Source organism: Sparus aurata, chromosome 4 (genome assembly GCF_900880675.1).
Source record: "Sparus aurata chromosome 4, fSpaAur1.1, whole genome shotgun sequence".
NCBI classification, from domain to species: Eukaryota; Metazoa; Chordata; class Actinopteri; order Spariformes; family Sparidae; genus Sparus; species Sparus aurata.
In genome coordinates, this window is record NC_044190.1 from 7,326,458 (window position 1) to 7,336,445 (window position 9,988).

At 42.8% G+C, this 9,988-nt stretch overlaps 1 protein-coding gene across 3 annotated transcripts in view; it reads left to right on the plus strand.

Annotated features, from left to right (window-relative positions):
- The window catches only part of glceb (glucuronic acid epimerase b), a 68,711-nt gene extending 61,625 nt beyond the window's left edge, over positions 1-7,086 (plus strand). For all 3 annotated transcript variants that reach the window (XM_030414834.1, XM_030414832.1, XM_030414835.1), the window contains 2 exons: positions 690-982; positions 1,211-7,086. In XM_030414834.1, the coding sequence (XP_030270694.1) occupies positions 690-982; positions 1,211-1,942 (1,025 nt within the window). In that variant the 3' untranslated portion in view covers positions 1,943-7,086. The remainder of the gene's footprint in view (positions 1-689; positions 983-1,210) is intronic.
- The last annotated feature ends 2,902 nt before the right edge of the window (positions 7,087-9,988 follow it).

Here is a 9,988-nt window from a genome sequence, read left to right on the forward strand (position 1 = left end):
GTCACAAGCACAGGACACACATACAGATGTATGTTGTGTATTGCCTTGCAGCCTTAAAGTGCTAAAATATGATTTTGGGTCCGTATCGCCCGTTTTTCAGTCTGTAGGGAAGTTGCTGCTCTGTTCTTCACTTCCTCTTTTACTTCTTCTTACATCTTCCCGCTGCTCTGTTCTTTCCTCCCTGCTGACCTCTTCCTAATTAAGCTCAGTGTGCAGTGACACATCTGTACTATACATCCCATGAGGCGTGTGTGTGTGTGTGTGTGTGTGTGTGTGTGTGTGTGTGTGTGTGTGTGTGTGTGTGTGTGCGCGCGCACAGATAATAAAAATACAGGATCCTTGGTTATGCAGGGTTCTCTGAAGTTATCAGACTGTTATTGATCTTTTGAATATGTGACTATCAAGTGAATCTGAGGAAAGGAGGACCAAGATGAGCTATCATAGCAGGAGGCATCAGAGGAGGGTGTGTGCGGCTAAAAAAAGGCTTCCAGTCAGTCGGCTAAAAATAGTCCGTTGTCATCAGAACTTCTTAAAATCAGTCAAATGAGGGTTGTTGTTTTTTTCTCATCAGTTGCATTTGAAAAAAACACAATAGTTAAATTTCTGCTGCAGGTCATTTTTAACATTTTTAACACTCCCCTTGTTTATCTGCTGCACCCCCCCTCCTCACCCTCCTCACCCTGCCACAGAGTCCTCAGAAGGCGTGTCCCTCCAGCTGGGTAACTCCAAAGACTTCATCCTCAGCTTGGACCTCAAGTTCGTCTCCAACGGCAGCGTGTCTGTTGTCCTGGAAACCACGGAGAAGGGCCCGCCCTTCACCATCCACTACGTGACCAGCACGCAGCTCATCGCCTTCAAAGACCGTGACATCACCTACGGTATCGGCTCACGGACTGCCTGGAGCACCCTGACCAGAGATCTGCTCACCGACCTCAGGAAGGGCGTCGGGCTTTCCAACACCAAGGCTGTGAAGGCCACGAAGGTCAGTTTATGTCGGACATCTGAGGCACCTAACTAACTACTTAATGACTTGTGCAGCATTATATTCAGCAGAGTTTTATGTATGTAAATTAAATACAGATGTAGAGTTTTGTTAATTTATGTTGGGATATATTTTATTATGGGAACTCCGACACTCTACATGTAGAGATGATCATTTAATTCCACCACTGATTGTTTTGTCTGCCACTGCGTCTGATGTCCTCCTCAGATCATGCCCAGACGGGTGGTGCGACTTGTCCTACATGGGCGTGGCTTTGTTGACAATGTCACCATCTCCACCACAGCCCACATGGCCGCCTTCTTCGCCGCCAGCGACTGGCTGCTCCGCAACCAGGACGACCGAGGCGGCTGGCCCATCATGGTCACCCGTAAACTGGGGGAAGGCTTCCGGCCTCTGGAGCCCGGCTGGTACTCGGCCATGGCTCAGGGCCAGGCCATGTCCACCCTGGTGAGAGCCTACCTCCTCACCAAGGACCAGGCTTACCTCAACGCTGCCCTCAAGGCAGTCGGACCCTACAAGGTGCCTTCAGCGCAGCACGGGGTCAAAGCTGTGTTCATGAACAAATACGACTGGTATGAGGAGTACCCCACCACACCCAGCTCCTTTGTCCTCAACGGCTTCATCTACTCCCTGCTGGGACTCTTTGACTTGACTGAGACCGCCGGAGAGAAGCTTGGCAGGGAGGCCGGGCAGCTGTTCAGCCGCGGCATGGAGTCGCTGAAGGCCATGCTGCCGCTCTTTGACACGGGGTCTGGGAGCATTTATGACCTGCGTCACTTCATGTTGGGCACGGCGCCCAACCTGGCCCGCTGGGACTATCACACCACGCACATTAACCAGTTACAGCTGGTGGCATCCATAGACAACTCTCCCGTCTTCAAGGATGTGGTCAAACGCTGGAAAAACTACTTAAAAGGGATTCGTGCCAAGCACAACTAGACAGTAACCCACATATAGATACAGCCGAGATGATGATTGAAGGGTTGAATATACTTTGTGTGATGGATGAGTGCATGTGAGACGAGTGCTTCCTCACATTGTGTGTGTGTGTGTGTGCATCACAGTTTTGGTTGAGGTTCATAATCTAAAGGTGAGTTTAATCAGCTGCAGCTGTCAACACTTAACGTTTCTGTTGCAGGTTTATATTTTCTGCAACAATGACTGTAGCTCTCTTCCCTTGTTTTTTTCCTTGAGCGAGTGTTTGTAATTATGCACAGACCTAGTTTCACAGTGTGTGTGTGTGTGTGTGTGTGTGTGTGTGTGTGTGTGTGTGTGTGTTGGTTAAAGTAAGAATATATGATGTAAGCGAACTGAATTGTTAAAACTGTCTTTCCAACTCTCTTTGTTGCAACCACCACAAGTTTTCTTCCAGTTTTTCACCATTTTTTTTTTTTTCAGATTTGCAAAGTTTATTGAGACAAATAAACAGAATACATTATAAATTATTTTTAGGAGAATGTTGCCAAAAATATATCTCATCATCATAAAACACATTCTGGGTTTGATTTCTCCACTGCAAAGTTTTTAATCCGTAACCCTCAGAAAGTTTGAAATCATAGGTTTACCATATTTAAACTGGTAGGTGAGGTGAATTAATTTGGCTGTCATCCTTTTTATAAAAATGCTTAATGCTTCCAAACTGTCATCTTCCAGTTCTCTCTGAAGATGTTTCGCCTGAAACACAGTTAGATAGTCACAAATTATTTTGGGGAGGATTATGTTGTTATGTCTTTAGTGAGCTTAACTCCTTTAGATATTTATTCTTTAATTTGGGATTAAGTTTCTGGCGAGCTGCTCTGAGGGATAAACACTTCACACCACTATATTTGATTTCAGATGTTTAAACCAGAGAGTCTCCTCATGAGTGTTCAGCTGAGCTCTTGTTTATATCACACCTGGTCAGAGCTCTGTCATGTGACTCACACCGGAGACCGGAGACTGCAGGTAGCACGCTGCCACATCCCCTCAGATAAACCCATCAGGCCTGCAGCCATCTTTAAAAAAAAACACCCTGATTAATAATTCAACCTAATAAGCTGCCAGTGCTGAAGCTCCTTTTATGAGATGTTTAAGGATGACAAACTTTGTGCTACCACTCTCAGCTGTAACCAAAAGCCACTAAAGTCTGACAGTCGGTCGCAAAGAAACTAAATAATTCATGCGCCATTACAGAACACAGCTACGCACGGTTAGTTCTGCATCACCAGGGTTTCAGCCCAGTTTGTAAAGAAAAAGTTTTCCCGTGTCAGAGATCCTACAGCCGAGAAATGAGCCGACGGTTTCACTGATCAAGAGTTGGGATGTGGATTACATCAGTCATGTTGTCTTCCTGAAGTTAACACGGGTAACTTCAACTATTCAGACGAAATCACAGAGAGGAAGAGATGCTTCTCTGACCGCTACTCAACATAAGTGTGTCATTACTTAAAGACCTTCGAGTGGTTGGCCCTGTTGTCATGGAAATGAAACTCTGCCAGTTGTCCAAATTGAACCAAATTCAGCACAGAACTTCCTCAGCAGTAAACCTGGACTGTCTGATGGACATCAGGGTGAAAGGCTCTCAAGATAACTAAAGCACAGAAAGAAGGACAGACGGAGATCCTTTGCGTTTATTCAGAAGATGAATAGAAATGTAAAACTCCTCTCCTCTAAAGCTTCAGGTATATCAGTTTAAACACTCCCAGCAGTGTCATTCTAAGCTTCCTTGTCCTGCATCAACTAATCTAATAATCGATTCACTGCCAACCATTTTGGAATTGGTTTGAGTCCTTTTCAAAAAAAAAAAGTCTAAATTCTCTGATTCCAGCTTCTTAAATGTGAATGTGTTCTGGTTTTCTTTTCTCCTCTCAGACAGTAAACTGGATATCGTGACACCTGAGGACATTTGAAACCAATTATAAACCAAACTAAATAAACTAATTGATTCATCGAAATGAAAATGATCTCCATACATTCATGTTGTAATAAATGTATGCAGGACTCACCGAAAATGATTTCAAACTAGCTCTCGGATGAATCCCGGGACTTTCCCTTGTAAAAAATCTTTTTTACAATCTTTACATGACTTTATGTCCCCTTGATTCGAGCGGCGCCATTAGTTTTAGCTGCGTTTTTATTCATCCTCATGCCCCTTTTGACCTTTTTAATATCTTGTGTGTATCTATCTTTATCTTTACTTCGAAACTCACCTGAACAGCTCTCCTTCCATAACTCCTCTGCATGATAATTGCAGGCTATGTGTGTGGTTGGTGTAGACGTATGTGTGTGTGTGTAGGTAGCTAGACGTGTGGGCACAGCTGCGCCTCACTAACATGTCAATTTATAACATTCAAATAGACGATGGCAGGAGTGCTGAAGGTCGAGGTAAATTCTTGACAAACATAAAGAGGCTGTCGGTCCCAGCAGGCTCTCATTGTGCCTCTCTGCTGCCGTGGGTGCATGAACTCAGCGTTTTTAATCTCGGCGCTGCCCTGTTGACCGCTGTACGAGGAGAAACCGGCTCGCCAAGACACTCACAATTCACCCGGCTAATAGGCTGGAGAGCCTGCGCACCGTACAGTCGCGAGTCGGGGATGAGTCAGCACACACCGGCACCGCGCTCACAGAGAAAACAAAGTGGAGCCGTTCAGCATTAATGAGGCTTTTATTGATCTACTTTTAAAGATTTTTAATGGGACGCAGGAGAATCAGGCGGGTTTGTTCTTCTCAAAGTGTTGATGGTGAATTTCTCCTTTGGTCATTTTCATAAAACTGGTGGGATGAGAACGTTCTCCCAGACGGTCGGCTTTCAAAACTGTGAGCTTTTACAAACTAGATCAAAGCAGCAGGTGATTCATTGTGATGTAACAGAGAAGAAATAGGCCTTAAAGTACAGCTTAGACTGTAACTCGACTTTTGGCATAGAGAACCATGTGAGAAATTAGGGCAACACAGTCAGCTGAGATTTAGAGGAAAAAGTTAAATATTTAGATAATGAAGTTTTGATATCATGAGGAGAAACAGCAGCTGTACAACACCGTATTAACACCACAACAATAAAACCACTGACACCAGGCTCTTTGACATGAAACAGCCCACACCGCACAAGCTGCTCAGGAATGACCCGAGGACGGTGACAAGCAGCTCAAGGCTCCGATCTAGCTTCCAAATTCCTCAGATCTGAGTCTGATCAAGCTTCCTCAGACAAGTCTGATCCACGGAGGCTCGATCATGGATCACACTTGGCTCTCGCTGATCAAGGCGTGGACACGACACCTCGAGGGTTTGCCTGTGATGTCGTACGTCTCTGAGTCCTGTGTGATGTGAGGCGGGGCCTCCATGATCAGAGTTGTTCCAGCAGAGCCCCGGGCTCTTTCCCACGTTCCTCAGACCGTTCCTGAGCAGCTCTGCCGGTGCAGCAGGGCGCATTAAGGCCCTCATCGCATTATTTTGACTGAGTCTTCATTTCCGGAGTTGGGAATCCATTCTTCCGATTCCGGTGTGTTCCACTTGCAGTCAAAAGAAGATTGTTTGGCATTTTATTGCTCCGAGCGTTCATGTGAATTTTCAACAGAACATGAACACACAGTTAATGTTGTGCTTTAGTGCTCATATACGTTTCTATACAGTTACAGGAAACGCTCAAACATGCGCGTGTAATCCAGTCGACCCAGTTGACCGTCTGTGTTGTACTGGAACAACAATCTGAACGTTACACTCTGCTCACATTTGGGTTGATTAATACATATAGATAACTAAATATTGTCACATAGAGCCCGTTTAATCTTAACATAGAGCATTTGTTCTTAAAGCAACCCTGTTTCATGATGAAGTTGAATAATCAGATTTTTTTCTCATATCAGTGAAGGTCCTGTCCTGTTCGTAAGAAATAGCAAACACTGACTCTTTGTGATGTTGGGTCGAGACGGTCCCGCCCCAAACATCAGTATTTAACAAGTTGAAAAAAAACCTTTTCTTACAAATTGGACCTTTAAGACTTTTCTAAACAGCGGGCCCTAGTCCTCCAATTCAGACGTTAATCCTGAGGTTGTTTTCAGTTTAGAGAGGAGCTGTGAGTGCACTTTTCTGTTTGATAATCGCAGTGTTTTGGATGCGTGCTGATTCTTTGCTTTGTTCACTTCCTGGTGGCATTTTCTCCCCATGAACCTCCGCATAACCGAACCTGACGGGACATGTGGAGCTCCGGTCTGTGGTCTAAAGGGAACATTCAGGAATGGAAGTTGTGTGTGTGTGTGTGTGTGTGTGTGTGTGAGAGAGAGAGACTGACTGTGTCCATTTTGTTTATACCAAAGTCATGAATTTTTGAATTTGTATATTTTTGTGTGCAAACCGATTTTTCCATTCAGCATTTAATGACGTGGAGTCTCCTCGGAGGCGTCACAGAGAGACACTGCCTTCTGAGAAATGCTAGTTTTTCAAATGTAGGTTGGATAGATGATAGCAGGAATAAGGAGATGTAAAACGTGCTTATCGTGATGGGGATGTGTGCAACTAGAGATTAGCATTTAGTCAGCTGCTGTTTTAAAGGCAAATAGCTGCAGATTCTCCTCAAAGTTTTCTTTCTTTTTACTGTTGTTTTCTTTGAGTGTGTGTTTGCATCATTTGTTGGAGGAGGGAGATGGTTTTTTTTTTTTTTTTTAGATGAAAGCACAACTGCCGTTTGTTGTCACATGATTTCTGTTGTGTTTCTGTTGTGTTTCTGTTGAGGACAATGTGCAACGCCTTCATTAAGGAAGCTGCTATTATTGTTCACTGTGTTACAGGTTTGACAGCTTCTTTTCTCCTCATAGTAGTGCTGTTTCTTTATTTTTTTCTATTTTTCCACTCTCTATTAAAGACTTCAGCAGATGACCGCTGAGGTCATATGTGATTTATGCAATAAAATGTTTACTGGGGTTGTGACACCACAGGAGACCCAGAGCGGTTGTACAGACTTTGCAATCAAAGCACAAAGTGCAAATGCTACCGTTTTTTTAGTCAAAGGAAGAAATGTGTTTATATACAGAGTAATGCTTCGTGCTTTAAAACTTTGCTTTTTAAAGGTGTAAAAAAAAATAATAATAAAAGCATTTTTCTTAAACGTCTGATCTGGTTTTTTTCCTGTTTAATTGAAGTTCCACACGAATGTTTTAACTCAGTGTTTCAGGAAAATATGGCGAACATGTTTTAAGTTCTGGCTTTTCTATGTCTTCTCTGATCAAACACTGAATATTCTGTGTTTTGGGATGACAGAATGAGATGTGTGAAGACATCACACTGGCTGTTGGGGGTTTTTTTTAACTACCGACCAGAACTACAGGACTCCAAACTGAAGGCTGCAAAAGATTAACGCTCTGTGAACATTTATATGAGGATGGAAAACTCATTTATTCAAAATATATTCTTTTACATATTTATTGTTCTCACTCCTTCCTTTGTTTTATTTCTTTAATTAACGTATCTGCAGACATCTTTTACTGTCTGTCCTTGTTGTTTGCTTCCTCACTTGCTTTGTTTTATTACATATTATTTGCACTGACTCTTTTTATTCATTTTTATCTTGTTTCTTCACTCTATCGTAACGACACTTTGAGTTACACCCTGCTGTATAACTAGTTTATAACTTTTATTATAATTTTCTTTTCTTATCATTAGTTTTACAGAGGAAACAGCTGCAGCCTTTTAGTTTTATTCAACATTTTTAAATGTATTTTTACATATTTACTTGCAAAGGACCTCAGCAATTCATATTGTTCACACTGCAGTATTACTGCAAACCTCCAGTATTCATATGTGGTTTCTCTAAAGGAGCATTATGTAGTTTTGGGGGAGAAATTTTAAGAGAAGTAAATGAACAAACTGTCCTCAAAGGAAACAACACTGTTTATATCTGCACATCGTTCTGAGCAGCCTGCCTGTCTGCAGGATTTCACAAAAACTACTGAACAATCTCCCCAGAATCTTGGATTGAGGTCGGGTCTCACTCCGGAATAGATCCATAAACCTTTTTTGGGGGGGATCCAGGAGTTATTCCTAACCTTCTTTAACATTGCAAGACGAGCAGTTTTTCCAAATTTTCAATAATTTGTCAGAGAATAATGTCTGGATGTTGATGAAGAACATCGGGAGTAGTGGATTTAATTATGTTTTATCTGATATTGGATGAAGTCTGAAAGTATTAAAGTGGACTGTTGGGATTTAGGGGAGGTATGCGCTCTACTTCTGCCTACTATTGTAATTGTGCAGTCGTCTATTATTCTCAGGGCTCTACTTCTGTTACTGTGTCGCATCGATCCGCTCAAGTCTAATGACAAACCCATAAAACCATTTCTCCATCATCTTTGAACTTAACTTTGTATCCAGTATTTATTGCGTCAATGACCCCGGAAAATTCTCCCGATTCTGCTCAGACGTCGGTCCGTTTCCAGGATGACTTCTGCTGGTTTTAGACCTGAAATGATACGTTCAGGTTAATCTGCTGGTGTCCTTTGTTCTGACTCGCAGTGGAGAAACAGTTTGTTCATACTGAACATCGTCTCTGTGAAACTGCTGAGAAGAAAAACAATCCTGATTAATAATTAATCCTAATTAGTCTATTCTGATCCAGTGAGGAGCACAGACACCTGAGACGGGCTGTGTCTCCGGCCGCCCGCCTGCATTTTTCATTACCTTCTGGCATTTATACAATCCAGCCATAATTTCTCCCTTCTCACAGCCTCACATCTCATTTCTCCCAGTTAATGATATTACCGTCCCTCCTGACGCTGCGTCTGTCTCCCAGTCCTGTAATTAGCTGACATAAACCCGATAAGCTCGGTCTCTTCACGGCCTCTGTCTCGGCCTCCTCTGCTGTCGTTCAGATGCCTTTGAGATGGCTGTGATAACATTACAGTGGATCCTTGGTTCTCAGAGGCCACAGGCTTGATCGTGTCCATAAATTTACCCACTTGATAAAATTAACACCCCGTTGAACCCGGCGTTATTGGATCTGTTTGTGTGTTGTGTGGCGGTCCCAGAGGAGGAGAGAGGAGAGGAGCTGGAGATGGAGGCATCCGATGAAATGAGAACAGAAACGAGACACCTGCTGCACTTTTTATGAGTCCAATCTTACAGCTTTCATCCCAGAAGGTTTAAGAGGTTCTGAGATCTGATCTTTGCACCTTGTAGGATGACTTTAATCTTAAAGCAACACTTCAAGTGTTTGTGGTGATATGCCTTTTTGGTTTCTGACAGTAAGTTAAAGCTCCTACAAGGAACTCTGATGTTGTGTTGAGTCTGGCGCCCCCTGTGGACAGAGGAGGGACGAGCACCGCCTCCTCCTTTAGTGAACTTGATCCGACTCGAGCATGGATTTGTTTTGAAACGAGTGCTGTAAGTGCTTCTGGCATAAATCTCTACGAGTTTGAACACACTGAATTATTTATTTATTTTACTCGCCTACTTTCATGCAAAAATGATCCTGCAGATGACCTGTGGCTGCCCTGTCAGCTGGAGAACACATCATGTAGTCTTACATGGTCCAAGTTCAAATGTTATAACAATGTCACTGACAAAGAGCACTTAACTCTTGTTTTTCTGATGAAATATTCAGATACCTGGCAACAAATGTCATTTTGTGACCTACAATTCCCCTGCCTGTATGTATCAGGGGCAAATACTCCATATTATAGTTCTTTATTTCTCTTATTTACACAAACTTTGTGCACATCCAAAACAAGAGCGAAGGTGGAAAAACAGCCTAGTCAAAGACCATAATACATAAAGCTGCATACATTTGCATATTTTCCAAGTTTAGGGCTTTAAAAACTGATATAAATTATTTATTACTGGTTTTTATATCCATGATTTGGGGAATCTGCAGAGCTCAGCTTTTTAATGTAGAGAGGTTGAATGAAGAGTTAAATCCAAAATTAAAATTCAGTCATTTCATGCCCCATTTTAGCAGAATGCTGCAACTCTGTTTTACTGTTTCGTGGACTACGAGACTTCACCTGACTTTATATCAGC